Source organism: Typha angustifolia, chromosome 13 (genome assembly GCF_048772165.1).
Source record: "Typha angustifolia cultivar Huaian chromosome 13, ASM4877216v1, whole genome shotgun sequence".
In the NCBI taxonomy this organism is placed as follows: domain Eukaryota; kingdom Viridiplantae; phylum Streptophyta; class Magnoliopsida; order Poales; family Typhaceae; genus Typha; species Typha angustifolia.
Window position 1 is genome coordinate 15,303,865 of NC_133251.1, and position 22,924 is coordinate 15,326,788.

The 22,924-nt window shown below is 35.8% G+C and overlaps 4 protein-coding genes across 4 annotated transcripts; 3 read left to right on the forward strand and 1 right to left on the reverse strand.

Annotated features, from left to right (window-relative positions):
• Positions 1-77: 77 nt before the first annotated feature.
• On the reverse strand, positions 78-4,413 carry LOC140773386 (uncharacterized). Its single transcript, XM_073115907.1, has 11 exons — positions 4,218-4,413; positions 3,929-4,023; positions 3,358-3,415; positions 2,938-3,135; positions 2,321-2,397; positions 1,676-1,758; positions 1,333-1,384; positions 1,032-1,100; positions 840-926; positions 696-757; positions 78-601 (listed from the first exon to the last, which is right to left on the reverse strand). Exons 1-11 carry the CDS (start codon positions 4,375-4,377, stop codon positions 439-441), a joined length of 1,104 nt encoding a protein of 367 aa, XP_072972008.1. The 5' UTR covers positions 4,378-4,413; the 3' UTR covers positions 78-438.
• A 3,505-nt stretch (positions 4,414-7,918) lies between these two features.
• On the forward strand, positions 7,919-13,291 carry LOC140774850 (PTI1-like tyrosine-protein kinase 3). The gene is made up of 8 exons (XM_073117998.1): positions 7,919-8,108; positions 9,313-9,445; positions 10,005-10,258; positions 10,401-10,527; positions 10,648-10,921; positions 12,081-12,213; positions 12,491-12,577; positions 12,742-13,291. The coding sequence occupies exons 2-8, from the start codon at positions 9,343-9,345 to the stop codon at positions 12,880-12,882; spliced, it is 1,119 nt and encodes a 372-aa protein (XP_072974099.1). The 5' UTR covers positions 7,919-8,108; positions 9,313-9,342; the 3' UTR covers positions 12,883-13,291.
• Positions 13,292-14,080: 789 nt separating this feature from the next.
• LOC140773596 (U11/U12 small nuclear ribonucleoprotein 35 kDa protein) lies at positions 14,081-16,967 on the forward strand. The gene is made up of 8 exons (XM_073116230.1): positions 14,081-14,345; positions 14,441-14,538; positions 14,624-14,675; positions 15,204-15,274; positions 15,934-16,024; positions 16,098-16,173; positions 16,304-16,382; positions 16,462-16,967. Exons 1-8 carry the CDS (start codon positions 14,207-14,209, stop codon positions 16,756-16,758), a joined length of 903 nt encoding a protein of 300 aa, XP_072972331.1. The 5' UTR covers positions 14,081-14,206; the 3' UTR covers positions 16,759-16,967.
• A 213-nt stretch (positions 16,968-17,180) lies between these two features.
• LOC140773594 (biotin synthase, mitochondrial) lies at positions 17,181-22,893 on the forward strand. The gene is made up of 6 exons (XM_073116229.1): positions 17,181-17,501; positions 18,732-18,911; positions 20,382-20,488; positions 21,101-21,306; positions 21,731-21,870; positions 22,292-22,893. The coding sequence occupies exons 1-6, from the start codon at positions 17,313-17,315 to the stop codon at positions 22,586-22,588; spliced, it is 1,119 nt and encodes a 372-aa protein (XP_072972330.1). The 5' UTR covers positions 17,181-17,312; the 3' UTR covers positions 22,589-22,893.
• Positions 22,894-22,924: the final 31 nt, after the last annotated feature.

A 22,924-nucleotide genomic window follows, 5' to 3' on the forward strand; every position in this document is an offset into this window, starting at 1 on the left:
TTAAAACCTTAAGTTACATCAACAAAAGTACAAGCATCAGAAAGATGATGAGATATCATCCATGCAGCATGAAGGTCTTGCAGAATAAAAGAAGAAACACATCTATTTATTTTCAGGATTTATTCAGAGATAAATACAATTCCACTGAGAAACAGTAACACACTTTTGAAGACAATGATCATGCTCATTACAAAACAATGATGGAAAGAATGAGATGCAAATGATCATCCCATAAACTCCAAGTTCAAAATGTTGCTTGCTTTCCTTCTATCTCCCATTGTCATTTTCTGCTCCTCATTGATAAGAATATGTGCAACCTCAACCTGCCCAACTGATAGTTCCACTCTCACACTCCTTGCTTTAGCCCTTGACTCTTTCATTTGAAACATCACAACAAAGTATACCTTATTTGTTTAAGCCAGCGAGAACCGATTACGATTAGATAACATGTCCAGAACTCTGGCCAGTGACTTCTAAACTACTCCCTTGAACTGGATGGCCTATTGCTACCTCTTCATCCATTCCCTTATCCTGTTCAACTTGTTCATCATTAGCTTCAGCAACTTGGGCTGTTTGAGTTTGCCCTTCTTCCTTGGAGCCTCTGCATTCACACAGGTATGCATGGTTGTCAAACTTTATTTAACACTGAAACGTAAAGGTAAACATAAATTTTAAGTTTGCATGAGCATAATTACTTGGAGTAGATCACGAGGCCAATCAAAACGCCTGCAAAAGCTATGAAATACATCCAATCGACCTGCGAGCATATAGTTACTTCACTTAGAGACATTTGAGATCAAATATATGTATGTATATATAACAAAATAGCAAGTGACAACCTTCTGATGATAAGCAAAGATGCGGATTAGAACACCCCACATGTCCGACGATAAGAGTGAAAGGTTTAGCATTGTTGCTCCACATATCTGCATGATTTAGAACGAAGTATGTAACAGAGTATAGTTGATCAACATCAAGTCATTGCAAGATAAAGCAATCACATCATGATGCATATGCGTTATTTGACATACCTTAAGTATAGTAGGGACTGTGGAGTAGAAAATGAACATTGCCAATGCAAAGCCAAGGAAAGGTAGCACCTGAAATCATATGATCAAAAACCTATTATTTAACAATCTCATTCACATATAAAGTCGGGGAAAATAAGATTTTGTATATTCAAGACATACATATATATATATATATATAAATATATATATAATATATATAAATCTTCCTTTAACTGACTCAAGATCTGATAATTATAGTTATGATGTTCTTATTAAACTATTTTTCAGTGTCCATTTAAACTTATAAGAGAGAGAGACTTACTGCACCAGCCGTCCATTTAGTCGTTCTAAGCTCATTGCGCTCAAGTATGCTTCTAAAGGAATATCAAGGAAAGATACAGTTCGCTGAAATTTATTAGTAATGCATATCTTCATGATGACAATTTCCCTGAGAAAAGGTCAACTAGAAAGGAGAAGAGAATTAAGAAAGACATGCAAAACAGGCTATTCCTCACAAGAGAGTCCTTTTAGTCATCACTTGTTGATTTACTTTCATGTGATGTGCACTGAGTTGAAAATTTTAGATATATATATATATATATATATCTATCAGCATGAGTCTCATGCACTGGAACACCAATTATTACTTTGAAGTCAGAGGATACATTTGCAAAGCGCTTATAACTGCTCCAAACGATCCGAGCATTGCCATCACCTCAATTCTATCTCCCTTCTTCACCAAATACTCCTAAAAATGTTAGAGAGAGAAGATGTTATTCTCATCTATAGTGAAAAAATTGTAAATAGTTGACTCAAAGATACAGTCAATAATACATAATGACAAATCAGAAAAGAGGGGACTACAAAAGCAACCAAAGTCATCTGAGTAGTTCATGAGAATACTAGCCAAAAGAAAGATCATAAAGGTAAGTCAAACCGATAATCTAGCTGATGAAAATCTATCACGTTGGCTTTTCTTCATACCGTTTTAAACTTTAGTATCCTGTTTCTTATTTATCAGAATGTCCGTCAAATACATAGAGAATTTCTGTTGATACTGACTGTTGGTACAACCATCTAATTCATGCAAACGAAATGACATTTGATCTTATTTTTATGGGCAATTAATTAAGAAAATATTACTGCTAATTGGGAAGTTGCGTTGCATGTTAGATAGATCTCTCTATCTGTGTGCACCTCCATATGCATGGGTTCCACAAAAAATAGTAATAGTAGCTTTCTGAACACATCCATGATAGGAAGCTACTTTTTTCATTAAATGCTAATACAAGATCATCAGATGGCAATACCTCACCAACATTACTGACTGCATAAAGTGTGGACCCTGCAAGGACAAACATATCGCCTTTCACAGGGTCTGGCCCTCCTGCAAACCATCGCAAATGTTAATAAATAAGCCAACTTTTTAATAATACAGGAATAGAAATAATAGAAGAAGTATACTTTAACAGCAGCTGAAACACAGTGAGAAGATATTGCTGATACAGTGGCTAATTCCTCTCAAATGTTGAAACAGATCAATACATGGAGTTTTAACTAGGATTAGCCTGGACAAATCTGCATACAAGTACTCAAAGAAGTCTCTCATATGCGAGGATGAGAGTAAGGAAGAGGAGGAAATAACATGTAATTATAGTAGCGAATGTCTATTATCTATCCTCTTTCCACCTTACGATTTTGAGCAGATCCCTAACTAAAATTTATCATCTAGAGGTACTTATATATGCTGGCTTCTAAAACAATTTTAACATTCCTCAGGAATCGAAATTAATACAGCCATACAATCTAAACCCAAGATTATGAGATTGACTTTATACCATCTAAACAAACAATATATACCATAACTTGTAGGTCAGATGATTGTAAAGTAGTCGAAAATAAATTGACATTTGAAGGACTTTGTTACCTGCTTCTCGATCACTTGCATATGCATCAGAAAATACAACTAACACAGCGGCACCGACACAGATGGCTGCACCAATGAGTTCCATGAGAGTATACTTTCTCTTCAGGAACAACCAGGTCAGAACTATGACGCATGGAATCACCCAGCAATCCAGAAGCATGATGCTTGTCAAAGATGCGTACTGATAAGCCTTCACAACTACATTAAAGAAGAAAACAGATAAACTTCTGTACAAGAATAAATTAACAAAAAAAGAAAAAGGAGAAATTTGACATTGAGTTATATAACCAGACATGCAGCTTAAATCAAATTTCGCATTCTTGTCGGCACTAAGAAATCTAAATTATTGATAAAACAATGAAAACAATGAAGTCAAAAGATGATTTCGATAATTCTCTCATTCATAATAGAACTACTCACCAAGATAATTGGCCTCCACATCAACGATACCAAGCACCAGATAGTAGTACCAGCTTGACTGTAAGAAGAGAATAATTTAGAAAAGTCGTCATTTTAGGAGATCATAGATAAAGCTATTAGGAGTAATGAGAAGAATCTGAAGATTCTAAACAAGAGAATCAGAACAAGTGGGGAATCAATATATCCTTAAAGCCGGATAAAAGGTATAATCATTAGTTCCAGCTTGTTTTGGATTAAGATATTGCAAGGTTGAAATACAAAATTATACACCCAGAACTAGAATATTACTAATTCCCTAGCAATTTAAAGCACATGAAACAAAACCCCAAAATTGTCCAGCCAAGTTATGCAGTTAACTCTATATATAAAGAAGTTCTCTGGGACCTGAGCACAAGAGGTTTACCAGATTCAAAATTCTATTGATCAAACAAGCAATCCAATAAATATAGTGTCTAAGAAGACTTTTCAACATTTTTCATTCTGAATTCATTAAAAGAAATAGCAACTCAATTCAAGCCCAGACAGAGCATTCATGTATATATATATATTTCAATGGGAAGACGTAAAGAACCTTCAGCCATCTGCTGCGATTAATCATCACAGCTCCATAAACAACCGCAAGAAGCACGTAATTAATCAACGACTGCGAAGTCGGAGCATTGAAATCTGACTCCCACCATCATCCATTTCCGAGAATTCCAACAACCCATCAACAGAAAAACTCAAATTAGCTCGAAAAACTCCTCAAAAAGAAAAACAAGACTTGATTCACCAGCAATAAAGAAATTTCAATTTGGGTCTTTACAAAAAGAAGAGAAGAGGAGAACAAAACAAAGAAAACAAGGAGAGTGACGAAGAACCTTGCCGCGCGAGCTCGGAGGAAGAGAAGCTAGTGGAAGTGATGAGGAGAGAGGCCAACTGCCCAAGAACTAATCCAATAACCATTTTCTTCGCCGTTATGGCATCGAATCTTCTCCTCATCCTCTCGCTGACCAAGCAACTGAGCGAATCCATCGCCATTTCTTGCTCAGAAGACGAAGAGCTCTCTTCTCTCTCTCTCTCTCTCTCTCTCTCTCGAATTGACAAAGTTTCTAACTTTGGATGCGGAATACATATATTTGAACATACGAGTTTGACATCCAAGAAGGGCGTGGGCGTGACATCAATCGGAAGTTGACATACCGAAAGGATTTGGAGGAGAACAATAAGAAATCCAATAAAAAAATGGCTTATTTTGCAAATAGATTCTCGTTTGACAATCGAAGTGGTCTAGAATGGCAGTACAAATGGTACTGTCGGACAGTGATAGGATCCAATAGCTAGGCAGGTTCATACAATCCACATACATCCGACGATCATAGTCTTATTATAACTCTTTTACTTTTATGTATGTAATTTTACTTGCTGCCATAATTGTCGAATATGTGTAATACAATGTGTTTGTTGATAGTAAATGATACGATAGTCAACTTAGATTTCATAATAAAGACATCAGTTGTGCCACCTTTTATCCACTAAAAAAACAGGATAAAAATGAGGGAAATAGTAGATAAGTTGATGATAAGACTTAGTAGTAGTTGACTCATAATCTCTTCATGACTAACAACGTGTATAATTTTAAGTTATCTTTACAACATATATAACAAATTCATAGCTTTTTATTTTTATGTTATGACAACTCAAATCTTTCAATTGTTGATGAGTGTTTATGACAGAATGATACATGATAACTAAAACAACAAATTGATTTGGTCTCAGATTGCTAGCTCTTTATTACAGTTCTAAATATGTTATATAGATCTCAATAAAAAGGATATGAAACTAAGCTTGATTTAATAGATTTTGATAGATGGAATGACACCTCCAGTGTGATTAAAGAAACCTATTAATTCTACTAAGATATGCCATACAGATTAAGAGATATCCAAAAGTATGGAAATTGTGTATATGATTTAATTTTCTTCCTTTCAAGATCTTTGCTAATATTAGTTAGATGGTTTATCTCAAAGTCAACTCAATGCATAGCTATTGCTAAATTATTTGCATTATATATTGGTTCTTAAGAATCCTGACAGGTATGTGTGACAATGATATGTAATTAATTATACATGGTTCTCAACTATATATTGAGCCACAGTAAGAGCTCATTTTTATAAAGAAGATATATTTATTTAATTTGTGATAATAAATTCTAATGGTATCCATCACATATATAAATTATATATATTCTATTATAACAAAAAGTGCATTGATTATAAAAACTATATATGCTCAGTTATATATACTAAACATAACTAAATTATAATATTATACTTTCCGATAGATATCTAAGTAAATTAATAAAAATAGAGAGAACCGAATAAGATAAGAGAGTATTAATGGCCGGTGGATAAACAATAATAAACTTTTCTTCTATTCCTATTCTCTTCTCTCTTATCCATCAGGTAAACTCTTTGCATGAAGAGAAACATCTCTATATTTTGAAAGTTTCCTTTTGGTTTTTCTTTTCTTCAATATATACCCCTAAAATAACTCACCTCTTTAAATTAAATATCTTTCAAAAATATATTGTTCTTATATGGATGTCCTTTTACTTAATTTCTGATAATTATATATTAAATCTGAAGGTATTTTAATTCGTTTACCACTAAATAGATCAAAATATATCGGTTGGTTAACTTTCTTGAATATGTAAAAAGAAACCAAGTGTTTCAAAAGAAATTCTTTTTTTCTTATGGTTACGCTCTTTAATTTTAATATTTACAATTTAAATAGTTTGTTTATCATATGTGTGTAAAAGTATCTTGTATTAATTCTATTAACTAAACTTAATCAAATTCTTAGATTAAATGAAATATATTAAAAAAATTATCAAACAAAATAACTTATCTCAAAACACCAAGACTCAACCCAAAATATCCATCCCAAATATTTAGTTAACGTGAGATCTACTGCAAAACGAGTTAAATCGGATCACATCAAAGGGAAATTGAGCTTAATAGATTAAGTCTAATTATCTTATTTGGTTATTTGGTTTAGTCAGAGCCTTAGTAGGTTAGGATTTTATTTAATTAGCTAAATATAGCTCTGTGTAGTTTCAGAAAATATTCGCAGAATATTCTACAGACATCCGAATATTATCAAACTAGTTGGATAATATCGCCAACCTCTAAATCTATTCACGACTCCTTCAGATTTGGAATCTATTTGGATAAAGAAATTGGTTTAGTTAAATTTGTTTTAGACTTTTGATTTAATCTCTATAAATAGGATCTTATGGCTTGTATCTTAGATATTTTAAAATGAAAGATTAATTGACTTTTGCCCTGGCATATCTCTCAACTAGGTTGTCGGTCTCTACATCTCCCTCCTTCCTCTTCACCAACTAGCACCACCTCTTCCGTGGCAATGTCTTGTCTAGTTTTTAATTTTCCTTTTCCGCTAATCTCCCTAATCCCGTATGGCAGGTCCGCTTTTCCCCTTTTGTCTCTCTATTTTAATCGTTTCTATCTCCCGTATAGTTTTATTCTTATTTGCTACTATGATTGTAAGCTAATCATAGCTTTCAACCAACTATCACATTCGCATCCGTAAGACACCACCATCATTTCTACCGGTGCCATCCCATCACTGTAGCGCTACCACCACCATACCTACCGTGCCTCCACCTACTAATTCTAAATCCCGTGTAAACTTGAATATCAATTGCTACGAATCGAATTAAGTCGATTCATAATAAGATCACAATTAAAGTGTCTTTAATAGTGTTTCTACACCTTTATTTATAGAGTAAAAATAAACCATAGTCTGAATATAAAATTAGTTATTAATTATAGTGAAAAAAAGGGGAGGTGTTAAATTAAAAAAAAAGAGAGCATAAAAACTAGTCCCAATCACAAATTCACTGAAATATAGAATGTTATTTAAAATTTTCCCTAAGAAAAAAGGAAAAACAAAATAAATGAATAATAAATTACTTTATTCCTTGCATTCTCTTTTAAGGAAACGTGCGTGGCACGCGCGCTGGTCTAATTATGAGACTTATCAAACCCACTACTAACGTAACGACCCAGTTAGGTAGGCAATGAAGTGGATGTCGGCACGCTTAGTCCGATAAAATATAACGCCCGCCAATTAATATCCAGGCGAAAATAACCACTGTAACCTACTACCAAATTAAGTGAAGCACCTAAAATATGTTTTCAATTTAGGCACTTAGAGAACCAAAATAAAAAAAAAAAATCAACTGTTTTATATAGGTTTTATCACCAATTTGATTCAGGGCCGTCAAAGTAATCAAGCTATAGCCGAGCTTCTGTCTTCAAAATAGGCTCGAAAAATAAAGTAGGCTGAAATAATTATAATACTTATATACAAATAATGAGTAATGTTTTTTATAATTATATTATATTAAACTTAATGGTGGATTATTACACTCCTAATTCGAATTTATGGCACAAGAATGTGGGGGACTTAGGAAAAGAAAAGAAAAAAACTTGTATTCTATTTATGTATAAAGTTAAGAGCAGGAGCTGGAAAAAGGGAGCAAAGCAAATAAAATATAATAAAAAGAGTAAGTTGGAAGGCAGCGCTTTAATGCGAAGCTCCGCTGTCGCCCGAAGCGAAATGATTCGGATTTAGCCACCGCCTTCTTCTCCTCCACCTTCTTCTTTCTTCTTCTCCCCAATCATTTGATTCCTTCTCTCTTTCTCTCTCTTTGCAAGAAACCCTATCGCTGAACCCGAGAGAAGGTAAATTTCCGTACCACGTTTTCACTTTCGGATGGATAGGTTCGATGGAGGAATTCCAATGTGTGAGGGGGGGAAGGGGCAGAATTGGGGGTTTTCCGGGGGTGGGGAATCTGTGTTGGGTTCGGATTTTTCTTGGGATTTGCGTTGCTTTTGGTTGGATTTGATGCTTGCTGGTTCTTTTCTTTGCGTGGGGGCTTTTGGCTGGTATAATTCGAGGTAGGATTTTATTGTTACCTGTCTGAGTTCTCTGTAATGTTGTCGAGGGTGGGTACAATATCGCTGGGAGCTGGTGAGTGAGCTCTGCTTTTGTCAGGCGTTCGTAACTTTGGGATTATTCTGTCGCTGTCACCTGATGGTGGTTAGCTCTTCGCAAGTGTTGTTATTTAGCTAAACATTTGCATTTCGTCCATTTTCGTGTAGTTCGTCGAGTTGCTCCCATATTATATGGGTAAGTGTGATAAATGTAGACGATTGCGGACATTTAAATATCCTTTAATCTTAACGCACGCCATTTGAAGGGGAAAAATTGATTCTTTATCCCTTCTAACTACCTGTTTTAAGGGATAAAAGATAATTGAAAGTGATAGGGCTATGAGTATTGACAGGGAATAGTGTCAATTAATATCAGAGGTGATTTTGTTTACTAAAGTACAGATTATTGTGTTTATGTTGGGTACTTAAGATCATGTCACGTGCTTAGCATGGAGTAGCTGAGATGTCTATTGAGATTCCTACTTGGCATTCGTTTCTATCATACCTCAACCTGTTCGGTTGTCATTATAACAATTTTCTTTTCTTTTATTTTTTTTTATTACAGTGTGTATGAATGTCATCCGCGATAACATAATTCGGTCTGATGTATATTGATGTGATGTAGCTTTATGGACTTACGGAAATTGAAAAGCAAAAAATGATTGGGAATTCAAAGGAAGCAAATTGTTAAACAAAAGTAGTTCAAGGAAGATTAACATACTTCTCCTGATTTTGTAGCTTATATGTTTATAAGGTACATAGTCAAGTGATGCCAAACATGACCTTGTATATTTTTGTGTTAACTGATTCATATTCTTTTTCTGTTCTCTGGTGATTGTTTTAATGAGACTTCCATAGTTAACTTGATCTCTCATTCATTGCGCAAACTATATATGCAAATTGTAATGCAGAAATGTCGAGTAATTATTGATGGGCTTCTTCTGATTTGAAGGTACATAAACTGTAAAGAAGTGTAAATCAGATGAGTATGATGCGCCGCTGGCTTTGCTGTAATTGTAATGTGGATGAGTCTTACCATGAACATGAGAATGAATATCTCAAAAGCCCATCCAATCACTTAGACGGTATGTGTTTATTTGCATTCCTAGATAGTGTCTTCTAGTTTTTGCTAATGTTACAATTAGTAATTAAATGCTTTAGATAATGATACTTCAGATCCAAATGGTAGTGTGTTCTCCTAGGTTTTTGGGTAGGGTATTTTGAAAGGTTTGACTCTATTTGGTTGATAAGAACCTCGAAGTATCTTAAGTATTTTTTTTCAAGAACTATCATTTTGATCGGCACTTATTTTTATGACTGATATTGGTTTTTGAGGATTTCTTGTTTGGTTTACACACATTTAATTGTCTTTATTTTCTTTTCCTCTTCAGTATTAAATTTCTTACTCGTAGCAATTTTTCCTGGTTCCCTGACCATTTCTCATTAGAATATTATATAATACATGGTTAACTTGCGAATGCTTATCCTTTTGCCTGTATGATCTTATTATGCAATGTTTTCTCTTTCTTGTCAGGTTGTCAGATCTATTCTTTTTTCTCTTCCTACAAAGATGTCCTTTTTTGCTTTCCCTTGTTTGCTTTGTGTTCGATGTTTTGTTAAAGTTCTTCTTTGTCTATTTTACAGGATTTCAAAAAGGTTCAAAACTTTCTACTGGTGCCAAACATGAACCCCAGAAGGCACCTCCTCCCATTGAAGTGCCTGCATTATTGTTGGAAGAATTGAAGGAGAAGACTGACAATTTTGGTTCGAAGGCTCTGGTTGGTGAAGGGTCATATGGAAGAGTATATTATGCTATTCTAAACAATGGGAAACAAGTGGCAGTTAAAAAACTTGATGTCTCATCCGAGCCTGACTCAAACAATGAAGTTTTAACCCAGGTCTGTTTGCTTAAAATTTGCCGGAATTTACTTTCCTGCATTTTGTTTTCGTATTCCTGCTTACTAATCAATATATGTCAATTTAGCTTTATCAGTCATCTCTGTTATTGCTCTTTGAGTGACCTATTTTTGTTAATGTCAGGTCTCAGTTATATCAAGATTGAAGCATGAAAATGTTGTTGAACTGCTGGGTTATTGTGTGGAAGGAAATCTTCGTTTATTGGCTTATGAATTTGCAACCATGGGTTCTTTGCATGATGTTTTGCATGGTATGACAGAGGGATTACAAGTCCACTTTTCTTTATCAACCTGAACATATATAAATATGTTAGTATCTGTCATATATTTTGCAAGCAGGCATGCTTATCCACTTTTTGGACAACAAACAGGAAGAAAAGGAGTACAAGGTGCACAACCTGGTCCTGCACTCGACTGGATGCAAAGGGTGAGAATTGCTATTGATGCAGCTAAAGGACTAGAGTACCTTCATGAGAAGGTTCAACCTTCTATTATACATCGTGACATCAGATCAAGCAATGTTCTTTTGTTTGAGGGTTTCAAAGCAAAAATTGCAGACTTCAATCTTTCAAATCAGGCTCCAGATATGGCTGCTCGGCTCCATTCGACACGTGTCCTTGGAACCTTTGGTTATCATGCGCCTGAGTAATTACTCCAAACCTATACTTATGCAGATTCGTATGGCATTAATTATTTTAACAGTTACTGAGTATCGGTTTAGTTATCAATTGTTCTTAGTTCTTACAGATCAATTATGACAGTGTCCTACATTATAGTTACTGTGCCCTAACCAACTTGTAGTTGCTTGATATTTGTTTATCATACCTTAAATGTTAGATGTTTAGGTTACATATCGATGTCTTAAATCTGATAGCCAATTAATTTCCAGGTCTCGTGCTAGAAAGATGATACAAAGTAAGAATTGGATCCTTATGGGGCTATTGTTATGCAATCTAAAGAGCAAATAGAAATTTTGTATCTCGTAATATTGATGCAAATTGTATACTCATACTCTTTATGTTAATAGAAAACAGCGGACAAAATGCAAACTACTGCTAGTGAATGATCAGTGTAAAGAATTACCAATTATCTAAGGTGAATGACCAAGTCATGTAAATATTAACCTTTCTAATAGGCCCAACATGCACATCTGCACTTCGCCTGATGATTTTCACAAGACTGCTTTAACTGTGGCGCGAATGAGTCTCGTCTTTGTATTCTGTACATTTCTTAGTTTGTTTATATTTAAGAGTTAGGTATTTCTATACTTAATGTTTTATGCCCCAAAAAATTTCTGACCTCTAGTCCTGTATGATATCTAATGCGTCTGCACTCTGTTTTTTTCTTCATCTGAAATTCTAATTTTCTTTCAGTTGTACTTTGAAAACTCGATTCGTAGATGCTAAAGCACTAGAATTCGAACCCATGTGGTCTGTCAAAGATGAACAATCCTCAAGATTTTCAACCTTGTCTAGGTTTCAATTATAGAGAAAACTTGTCATTTAGTATTCTGGTTGTTGCTTATCTCTTTAGATCTTAATACTTGTTGAGTTTACCTACTTTATATTTTAAGATAAAGGTCAAAGATAGTGAAAAGACAAAAGAAGTTAAAAACAAGATGTTGAAAAGAAAAGTATACTTTCCTTAAACTGTTGTAGATTTGTATACTGTGTCACAACCAGAGGTGATCACCACATGCTTGCATACTTGCTTAATAAAGAGAACCATATGCTTGCTTATTTGCTTAATGCAGAGAATGATCTTTATTTCTTTATAATGGCTTTCTTCTGCTGATGTAATGCAGGTATGCTATGACTGGTCAGTTGACCCAGAAAAGTGATGTGTATAGCTTTGGCGTCGTTCTTTTGGAGCTTCTGACTGGTAGGAAGCCAGTAGACCATACAATGCCTAGAGGACAGCAGAGTTTGGTTACTTGGGTAAGCTTTCACTCCCTCATCAGGGAGAACTTATTATGGTACTCTATTTAATGAAAATGATGAAAGCAACCTAAGCTGAGAGACAAATACAAGGCATGAAATTTGTAACCAAGTTTACCAACTATTCCTTATTTCAATGCACAGGAGTAGATATTGGTCTGACCTGTGTGTCAAAGAGTTTTAAGGTTTCTGCATTCAGATGTAACATCCATAATGCTTGCATAATTTGACCAATTACCTAATCCATCTAATGCTTTGTCTGTTCTTTTACATATAGGCAACTCCAAGATTGAGCGAGGACAAGGTAAAACAATGTGTAGATCCAAGATTGAAGGGAGACTATCCTCCAAAAGGAGTTGCCAAGGTCTCTCTCTCTCTCTAGCTTTGTCTATAGCATTAGAGATGCGTGCACAACTTCCAGTTTGGCGTAGAAAATATTGTACTATCATAGACATCTGCCTGCCGCCTGATATGTGTGGTGTTCTTGCAATTTAAAGATTGACCATTTGTCTCTTTCTTTTCCTGCAGCTCGCTGCTGTAGCAGCTCTCTGTGTACAATATGAAGCTGAGTTTAGGCCGAATATGAGCATTGTAGTCAAGGCGCTCTCTCCCCTTCTTGTAAATAAGCAAGCTCAACCATCTGTTCCTGTCCCTACTCCAGATACCTGAGATCTGTGATTGAACATATAAATCAATATGCCATTTCTGTGCCAGTACATCTGATTCTACAGTTAGGGTCTTCTATTTGGTCTAATATCTCTTCAAATTCCATATCAACAATATAAGTTCACATGCACTTCCATGTATTTTTCTTGCATGTTCAATATGCTTTAGCTGCTTGGCTTCCTTCTTTTTTGTCCTTCGTGTGTGTAAGAAGCGACAGTTTGGTCATCGAGAAGATTATTGTGAGCAGGGACTCATGCTGTATATTCGTCGAACTTGCCTTTTCTACTCCATTTCATCTGTCATGTATGCTTATGGGGGATGATGTATTTCTAAGGCTTTAATATCTCAGTTGTCCTGTACTTGTAATTGAAACTGCAATGGACTTATGGTTTGATATTTTGTTTCTGACTAATTCTTTTCCTACTGAGTTGTCCTATGTGATCTATTGGCATTTCTGTGTGGCTCATGGATTCTTTTCTTTCCTGCCTTCGCCTTGTGGATTCAACTATTTGATTACTTGCATTACCTAACTGGCATTTGAAAATCTTCTAGTTTGTTCAGTGTGCCTGTGTGACTGTTTCCTTTTCTGCTTATTTCTCTGTGGTTGACCTGAGTAAGCTCAAAAGACTGCTGGAAAGATCCTTTCTATAGCCGAAGATTGCTCGGAGTCCAACAAATTGTAATTTTGAAGCTAAAGAAAGGAAAAAACTAAACTCCATAACTAATTAATTTGCATCTTTTCCTATCTTTTATCCCATGAGTCCTGTATATATATTTCTTATAAAGGAATAGGTTTCTTGGTTGATTACATCGAGACTCCAAGTATAGGGATAAGCCCGTTTCTATGGGACTTTCTTATTTAGTTTCAAACGGCGTAAGACTTTGAAATATTTTTTTGTTAAGTAATAAATTTGATGTCTTGTTAGATTAATTTTAATTTTATTTTAGAACAAGAATAAGAGAAAATTTTAAGTTAAGATAGTAAATTATCGATTTTTTGTTAAACATCACCAAAAGCAAGAGATATTAAATAGTTCTTTGTTTCTTTTTGACCAATCAAGATTAATATTTTTCCCTTAACATCTCAAAAAGTATAAATGTTAAATAATATTTTTTTATCATTCAAGAGTTGGAAGGGTTTTTGTTTATTATTCAAAAGTCTAGAGACTGGATATTATTATTATTATTATTATTATTATTATTTTGGGTTCATCGTTTTCTCTGCTCCTGGAACAACTCGACGATTCCAAGTTACTGCCTTTTATGCTCTACTCGAGCAACCTTGGCTGTTCATAGCGAGAGAGGTGCGGAAGTCGGGGCCAAGGCGATGGCCTCGAACAACGTCAACGCCGTCTTCTACGCCGACTCCTACCACCCGATCCAAACCGGCAGCATCGACGGCACCGACGTCCTCCCCCACGACAACGCCGTCTACCGCGCCCTTCTCTGCTCTTCGGCCGGCCTCTGTACACAAATCCCACTTCTTTGTTCTTGTTCTTCTTTTCTTTCGCTGCTCTCTTCCTAGTCTGTGGTAATTATTCAAGAATTGGATGCTTATCAGATGACCCATTTGGCGATCCCAAAGTTATCGGTGATCCGTACTGCACTCTATTTGTGGGACATCTCTCTTGGCAAACCGAGGAGGAGACTCTTAGAAAGGTATGATTTTGGCACGTGGCCTGTTCGACGAATTGCTTGTTTGGGTGATTTAGGTTTGTTCTCGTGTGAATTGGTGATTGTTTAGGTGATGAGCAAGTACGGGAGGGTGAAGAATTTGCGGTTGGTGAGAGACATTGGTAAGTTAATTTTGCTTCTGGATTTTGTTTGTGGAAAGATTGTTTTGTAATATGCGGAGATTTGCATGTTTGTAACTGTTGCATTTTGTTTTATTTGTGCTTGAATGATAATCTTTCACAATATTATGCAAAGCAACTCAAAATATTAGCCTACTAATTTTGATGCCTTTAGGAATCCCCTTTGTTTTCACAAATGACCCTATTCTCATTTCATAGTGTCTGTTTCAATATTTTGATGATATATCTTCCAGGCCTTAAGCTTTGTAATAATGTTTTGTATATTCAGATTTAACATCTTCTGTTATGGAGAAGCGCCTGTAAAGAAAAAATGCTTGTAAAATAATGTCCCACAAACTATGCAGGAAGTCATCCTACATCATTTATTATCATTATAACATTTTTGTTTTCTTGATGTGATTATCTATACATGCATATCAGCATATGAGCTCCAACATTTCTGCTTATTTTGTTTAATCAATTCCAAAAGTATGCCCTTCACTTGTAAGATGTCTTGCTTACTATTTGCAGTTACTGGTGCCTCACGTGGTTATGCTTTTGTTGAATATGAATCTGAAAGAGAGATGCGTCGTGCTTATGAGGTTTCACTTCCATCCTATATTTCTTGGGATTTTTTCTGAGGTTATTATATCCATCATGTGCCAAAAGCTTCCAAGTATATATTTTAATGTTTTTGATCCTTTCATAATTCATATTGTTATCTAAAATAACTTGGCTCTGCTATCTTGCAAGTATTTTCCTTAACTTTTTCAAGGGGTAGTCTGTTAAACGACAACCTATTCACAAGTTGAATCAGGCTGAAGTTGGTGCTCCTTAAGTTTGGGTTCTATAAGAATTGGATTTTAGTAGTTTGATCTTATTCCTAGTTTCTCTGAGCATACTGAGTTAGAACTATTCATAAGGCCCTGGAAAGTCACCTGTAATTGGTCACTTTTCTAGCAATTTGCACCTTAAAATTTTTCTAGCAAGTTGATTAGGGAGTTGGGGATAATTGCATGCTATACACATCTGTCACTATCACTTAACAGGAAACAGTAGAGGGGAAAGTGGTTTGCAAGTTGAAATGATATAATTGAAATGAGATAGGCAGCGTAGTAACAGGAAGTTTGATGGGGAGGCTCTGAACTCCGAAATGCTTTTTATGTTCATTGTGAAACAAACTGAATGATAACTTTTAAACCTCCAATCATATTATGGCTGCAATGACCAGTACTTCTTACCGTTTTCCTCTTGCATGAAGGATGCACATCATTCCTTCATTGATGACAGTGAAGTGATCGTAGATTACTATAGGCAGCAACTGATGCCTGGATGGATACCCCGGAGGTTAGGTGTGTTTCACTACTGGAGCATATTTAAATTCTTAGGTCATATTGAACACTTCTGATGTACTCTATTTAACAGGAGGGGGACTAGGAGGCAAGAAGGAATCTGGTCAGCTTCGATTCAGTGGTCGAGAGAGGCCATTTCGAGCTCCTTTGTACGGATTTATTTATTTGGTTTAAGTTCTGTCATGTTATCATTACTTTCTGGTCACTGATTTTCTTTGTGGTGGTGGTGTTGCATTTTCAAACCAAACTTTCACAATATTATGCATTTCATGAAAACAGGCGGCCCATTCCTCATGATGAGTTGAAGAGGCTTGGTATCCAACCACCACCTGAAGGGCGATATATGTCGCGCTTTCAGGTATCATCTTCCCTGAATCTGTCAAAGCTACATTTATTTCCTTTTGAGTATCTTTGTTATGCGTCCATGTCAATTACAGGTTCCATCGCCCCCAAGGCGGAGAAGCAGTCGTAGAGATGAAGAAGATTCACTGTCCAGGCAGAGAACTAAGGAAGATGGTTCTTATAAGCAAAGAACTAAAGAAGATGGTTCTCATAAGCGGCGGAGGAGTCCAACTCACAGCGATGAAAACCTTCATGAGCACCACAGACATCACAGGGAACATTCCTACGACAGAGACAGAGATGAATCACGGCACAAGCACCACAGACATCATCACACTGATCAGTCTCATCGCCATGAGAAAAGATCAGCTAGTCGAGATTATAGTTCTTAGATGTTGAACTCTCTAGGAGCCCAAATGTCTATCATATTGCTTATTAATGTGATCTACTTCTTACTCTCTGCAAAAAAGAAAAAAGAATGGTGATCTACTTCTAAGTCAAGAACTACATTGTTTTTGTAATTTAGATTGGTGGTGATAAGGTCTTATTTCTCTAATGATTCAACGAGTTTGATTGCGGCGTTTGACTGCCGGCCACTACAGACATTATTAGTTGCTTGCCCTTTTTCTTTGCAGGCCGCCATTTTTTCTTTTAACTTATGTTTTGCAATCTTTCCAAACTTGTAGGATATCATATCTAAAAGGAAGGATAAAGCTGTATAAATTCGCCTAAACCACCTGTCAGCATTTGCCATATACCCATCTGCACAAAAGTTCCTAAAGCCAACTCTTCATAGGATCCGCTTTTAGGTAGCTAGGGGGTTAGTTGAGAGCCCCCCTCTCTCTCTCTCTCTCTCTCTCTCTCTCTCTCTCGGTTTCATCGCCTCCTCATCTCTCTTCTTCTACTCTTCAAATTTCCTCTCCTCAACAAACCCGAGGAGAGAGACATGCTTCTAATCCGATCCCTCCGCTCTCGTCTTAGGCCACCGGCAGCCGCCGCCGGCGCCTACTTTTCCTCCTCCGCCGCCGCCGTGGAGGCGGAGAGGACCATCAAGCAAGGCCCCAGGAACGACTGGACCAGAAATGAGGTCAAGGCCATCTATGACTCGCCCGTTCTCGATCTCCTCTTCCACGGGGTAAAGCCTCCCCACTTCTTTTGCGATTTGTTGCTGGGTTGTTGAATCGTTGGCCAAGTTGTTTGCAATTTGGCGTAATCCTCTGTTATCGTGTCTTTTGTTTCTGTTCTTAAAAAAGATTTCATTCTTTTCTTAAATTCTAGGACTCTTGCTAATTGCTTTCCATCTATCATAACTAATGGAGCCTAATTCTATGCGGATAACTGGTTGTTGGACCTCTGAATGATCTAGTCAAACCAAATTGTTTTCCTAATGGATTTTAAGGTCCTTAAACACTACATTGACCTAATTGAATGTCTCACTAGACCCCTAAATGCGGCTAGAGACTAAAGTTGTATTACATTATCACATACTTAGATTTCAAGGAGCCACCTATACTTCATTGATTACATTACTGGTCTATGTATTGATTACTCACATCAGATCATCTCTTTTATGATTAAGATCCGAAAGATGGAGACCAAGCGAAGACTTGGGGTATTATTGTTGTCATCTTCAGTTTACTGCATTGTAGGATAGGAATTAGGATGGGCCATACTAGACAAAAATGTTGACATCTAGACTAGAATATGTTGGCTTAAAGAGAAAGACACCCGTAAACCAGTTTGAAACTTTGAATTAGTTGTGGAGATGGAGATCAACTGAAGGCTTAACAATCTCATCATTGTCATCTTCAGTTTGATGCCTTGAAAAATAGGGGCATGCCTTACTAGACAAAATGCTGGACTAGGATATGTTTGCTGAAAGAGAACACTCCTAAACCAGTCAGAATAGTTCTGGTTGTGATGGAGACCAAATGAAGACTTGGTCACTTGTCAACTTCAGTTTACACTTGTACAATATTTTGGCTGAAAGAGAAACCCACTATATAATGCATGCTACACTAATGTGAGGTGATCGAGGAATTTAGGAGAAACTACTCCCGTTATAGTGATCGTCATTTTGTTGAATGCATCTATAAACTCTTTCGTTGATTTTTCTTGAAATATACTATATTGGAATTTGCATGTGCTTAGATGTCAATAGTCATTCCTGGAATACACAGAAAACATTTAAATCATACAAGACGGAGTAATAATTTTGAAACCTCTCCTATCATATATTATTTTGTTTTATGGATTATCTGCTGAATTTTCTGTTAAACAATTTACATATGTTTATAAAGGAAAAGTAACTGATGATTTCAATTGGCCCTTTATCAAATTATGAAAAATGCATGGATTGGTTTAGGCTCAAGTCCACAGGAATGTTCATAAATTCCGGGAAGTGCAGCAGTGCACGCTTCTTTCAATAAAGACTGGTGGATGTAGTGAAGATTGTTCATACTGTCCACAGTCCTCGAGGTATCACACTGGACTGAAAGCCCAGAAGATGATGAATAAGGATGCTGTCTTGGAAGCAGCAAAAAAGGTACAGTCTATTTATCATGTAGAAGCTTCTTTCATTAAATTGGTTGTTAATGATATATTTCTGTTATAAAGTATAAACATGAGCAAATTTAGGAAAGAGCCTATAGGTGTGGCGTGACAATTGTTTAGTAGCCAATAATTTCATGTGCTAGGTCAGTGCAGGAAAAGAAAGATATAGTTTCTAAATTACAAAGGCTAATCGCAACATTCTCTTTTATTAGTATATCATACTCTATGCTTTTACTAAAATTCAAACATATATAAGTTGGCTTAACAAAAATTGGTATCTAGCTTTATTCTTCTAATATTTTACTTATTGCTAACTAAGTAATAACCAAAGAATTGACTTGACCTACCTCTTGAGAGTCAAAGATGATAGGCATGATATAAATATATAATGATGACAAGTTTACAGACTCTATCTATAGATTACCTTTCTTAGACTCTTTATTTTACAATTAATTTTTTTTGGGTTAAATATATTTTACATCCGTACTTATGCCTAAAATTACTTTATTCCCATACCCCAATATACTTCGAAGTCTTAAATTAGTCTATATACTTATGGCTAAAGTGAAACTATTAATTTTTCTGTCAAAATTAATGGAACGTGCCAAAATGACCTAAATGCCCCATTTTGTTTATTAAGCAAAATAGATGAGTTTTTTATTTTATTTTTTAAAGTTTATATTTGTCTTATTCCTAGATGTGATTTGACTATTAAACTTCATAAAAATGTAGGTTTAATAAAACTTACTATATAGTTAGTGCAATCTAGAAAGTAAGAGAGGAAAAAACATATTGATATTCTTTAAAGAGAGATAAATGTTTATATAAGAGGGAAATGATATTTTTGGTCATAAAAATTTAAAATAGAGTGAATTTAGCCCGCTATTCAATTTTTTTTAAATTTTTGGGCATGCTCCGTTAATTTAAACAGAAAAACTAACAGTTTCACCTTAGTCGTAAGTATAGGGATTAGTTTGAAGTTTTTTAAAATTTAGAATAGTAAAGTAATTTTGGGCATAAGTATAAGAGTAAAACATATTTAACCCCCCCCCCCCCCTTTTTTTTCTATGATTGACAACTTGTCAAAGTTGATCTTCTTTCCTTTGTTATAATTCAAATGATGCTAATTTTGTAGTATTTGGCTGTCTTTTAAGCGTAAGTGTTTGTGCAAAAGAAGCCTTACTGGAATATTAAAGTTCATATTCCCCTTCAAGACTTTTTTAAATTGTAACCGGTCATTATCTTTTATGTGAGCAGTTCAAATTTGTTCTAGCTCTTTTAATATGAGAAGATTTTAACTTGGGCTTTCTAAAGTCACATTTTCTTTCTTCAATATAACTAAATTCCATGAATGAATATCTCATTATTACACCACTGATTATAGAGCTTCTTTGGAACATTTTCATAGAAGGATACTTATTATAATCTTGGTTTTGAAACTTATTAATTTGTTACCTTACAGGCCAAAGAGGCTGGCAGCACCCGTTTCTGCATGGGAGCTGCATGGAGAGACACAGTTGGCAGGAAAACTAACTTCAGTCAGATCCTTGAATATGTCAAGGAAATAAGGTAATAGAGACAGGATGAAACTACTTATATAAGCAGCTACTAGTGATTTGCATAGCTAAAAGTTTACTCTGAAAAAATCTTAGCTACTATTAAAAGTTTATTGCAAACGCAATCTATCAGAAGATGCATATTTCATTTGCTAAGCCCCTAATGCATTGGTTCTTTCATTTGTCATTAGGTCATTGCTTATTTGTCATCATTTTATCTTTTTACGGGTATAGACTCACTTGATATTTTCTATAACCCGGTCAAGTGTTGCGCTTTAAGTTCCACATATACAAATGCCTTCATCAAACATGATGCTCACCTTCATTGATAATCCCAGGAAGGTGCTTAAGCACATTTTGTCTCATATCTGCAAGAAGGTTTTCATATTTCACCAATCATTAAAGTGATTTCACTTAGCTTAGCTCTCTTACACAAGAAAGTACCAAGCATACATTTATTCCAGCCTCGACAGATTGTCTGTAAAGGATATGAATTATGGTTGATGCTGACTGACAGCCTAAGCTCTCTCTTGGATCAACACTATCAACAACTGTCTAGCAACTGAAATGGATTTCGGTCACACCTGCTTGCTTGATATTAATATGACGCTTGCCTTATTTGCAGGGGCATGGGCATGGAGGTTTGTTGCACTTTAGGCATGTTAGAGAAGCAGCAAGCAGAGGAACTTAAGAAGGCGGGGCTCACAGCATATAACCATAATCTGGACACATCGAGAGAATATTATCCCAACATAATTAGCACCAGATCATATGATGAGAGACTGGAAACACTTCAACATGTCCGGGAGGCAGGAATAAACGTCTGTTCTGGTAATTCAGCTCTGGCTCTTGAAGCCATTGTTTAGTCCTTTAAAGCATAGAAATGTTCTTTTGACATTATTAACATCTTTCTTCCACTGAAGCGATTAATAGTGGCATAGCAATATTCTTTTGACATAATTAACATCTTTCTTACTAACACAATAATTTTTATATATGATGTCATTGTAGTTCTGTGACCTAATGCTTCTATGAAGTAGCATGTATGATACATACCACCATGAATGCATCAATTTACATTGGTTTTTCATGGTCAACTTATCGAACGTAATGAAGAAAAGCCCTGTTAGGAGGATGCTGGAACATAGTTAATAAAATCCTTGTTAGGAGGATGCTGTTAGATATGTAGTGGATGCGTTCAGTCTTTATCTTGCCGTTTAATTGTGTAAGCTAATGCCAATTTTCGGATCTACAGGAGGAATTATTGGTCTTGGAGAAGCAGAGGAGGACCGTGTAGGGTTGTTGCATACACTTGCCACCCTCCCTACACACCCTGAGAGCGTGCCTATTAACGCATTGGTTGCCGTCAAAGGCACACCTCTTCAGGACCAGAAGGTGATAGATTAATTAATGTTTTCTTCTGTAAGTTTAGATACTGTTGGCTTATGGTAATAGCATATTAGCACCATAATTGATATCATATGCTTTATCAAATCAATTGGGACATCTCTCTTGTTATTACATGTAGTTTTATACTTCATTACAAATTTACAATGCCTTAAAGATTTGATGTATATATTTCAATGGGTAATATCATGTTATCAGAAAGCCTCTTTTACCTCTACACAGTCTGTTAGTTTTATATCCTTGCCCTTTACCAGTAGTCCATTGCCTTCTTGAGCAAAGGTGCGAGTTTTCAATACTTCTCTATGGGTCCATGATTTCAAACAAACTAATGGGTTATTTTACTCTCGTGATAGGTAACCTTTGGCTTAGTCTCTGATATATTCCATTACTGACAATTTTTCCATGTCAGCCTGTTGAGATATGGGAGATGATTCGGATGATTGCTACCGCCCGAATTGTGATGCCAAAGGCAATGGTGAGACTATCCGCAGGTCGTGTGCGATTCTCCATGCCTGAACAAGCACTTTGTTTTCTTGCCGGTGCCAATTCCATCTTCACCGGCGAGAAGCTATTGACGACACCAAACAATGACTTTGACGCTGACCAAATGATGTTCAAGATCCTCGGTTTGACCCCAAAAGCTCCTAGTTTTACCAATGAAGTAGATACGGAAGCAGAGAGATGTGAACAAGCCATCTCCATGTAGGCTGAAAAATCCACGATTCAGCCTAGTTGGCTGTTGTGTCAAAATTTGAATTATCGCGGCCTCTTGAACTTTAATTTAAACAGGACGATAATGTCATTAGCTCAGTAATATTAATTCTTTGCAGGTCCTCTCTTGATTAGTGAGAAGCTTGCAAGTTTCTTTTGCTTGTAGTAGTGCAGTGTGCGGCATTGTCGGTCATATTGTTCTAGGATCGAATTGTACTGCAGAGATGTATATGGAAACATAGATGGTAATTGTGATAAAACCAGTGATCGATCCAGAGAGGTCACACCTTGATTCCTGAATTATGAGCCACTAATATTTATATCTTGTGAA

Bases quoted from the DNA above. Each gene is read 5' to 3' on its own strand.
- LOC140773386 (XM_073115907.1), bottom strand. From the start codon at position 4,377: ATGGCGATGGATTCGCTCAGTTGCTTGGTCAGCGAGAGGATGAGGAGA. The intron at 2,398-2,937 runs GTAACAAAGTCC...GATGGTTTGCAG, and splicing joins TGCAAGTGATCGAGAAGCAG to GAGGGCCAGACCCTGTGAAA. The intron at 1,101-1,332 runs GTAAGTCTCTCT...ATATGATTTCAG, and splicing joins CTAAATGGACGGCTGGTGCA to GTGCTACCTTTCCTTGGCTT.
- LOC140774850 (XM_073117998.1), top strand. From the start codon at position 9,343: ATGAGTATGATGCGCCGCTGGCTTTGCTGTAATTGTAATGTGGATGAG. The intron at 9,446-10,004 runs GTATGTGTTTAT...TCTATTTTACAG, and splicing joins CCCATCCAATCACTTAGACG to GATTTCAAAAAGGTTCAAAA. The intron at 12,578-12,741 runs GTCTCTCTCTCT...CTTTTCCTGCAG, and splicing joins CTCCAAAAGGAGTTGCCAAG to CTCGCTGCTGTAGCAGCTCT.
- LOC140773596 (XM_073116230.1), top strand. From the start codon at position 14,207: ATGGCCTCGAACAACGTCAACGCCGTCTTCTACGCCGACTCCTACCAC. The intron at 15,275-15,933 runs GTTTCACTTCCA...TCTTGCATGAAG, and splicing joins AGATGCGTCGTGCTTATGAG to GATGCACATCATTCCTTCAT. The intron at 16,025-16,097 runs GTGTGTTTCACT...TCTATTTAACAG, and splicing joins ATGGATACCCCGGAGGTTAG to GAGGGGGACTAGGAGGCAAG.
- LOC140773594 (XM_073116229.1), top strand. From the start codon at position 17,313: ATGCTTCTAATCCGATCCCTCCGCTCTCGTCTTAGGCCACCGGCAGCC. The intron at 18,912-20,381 runs GTACAGTCTATT...GTTACCTTACAG, and splicing joins TCTTGGAAGCAGCAAAAAAG to GCCAAAGAGGCTGGCAGCAC. The intron at 21,307-21,730 runs GTAATTCAGCTC...TCGGATCTACAG, and splicing joins AGGAATAAACGTCTGTTCTG to GAGGAATTATTGGTCTTGGA.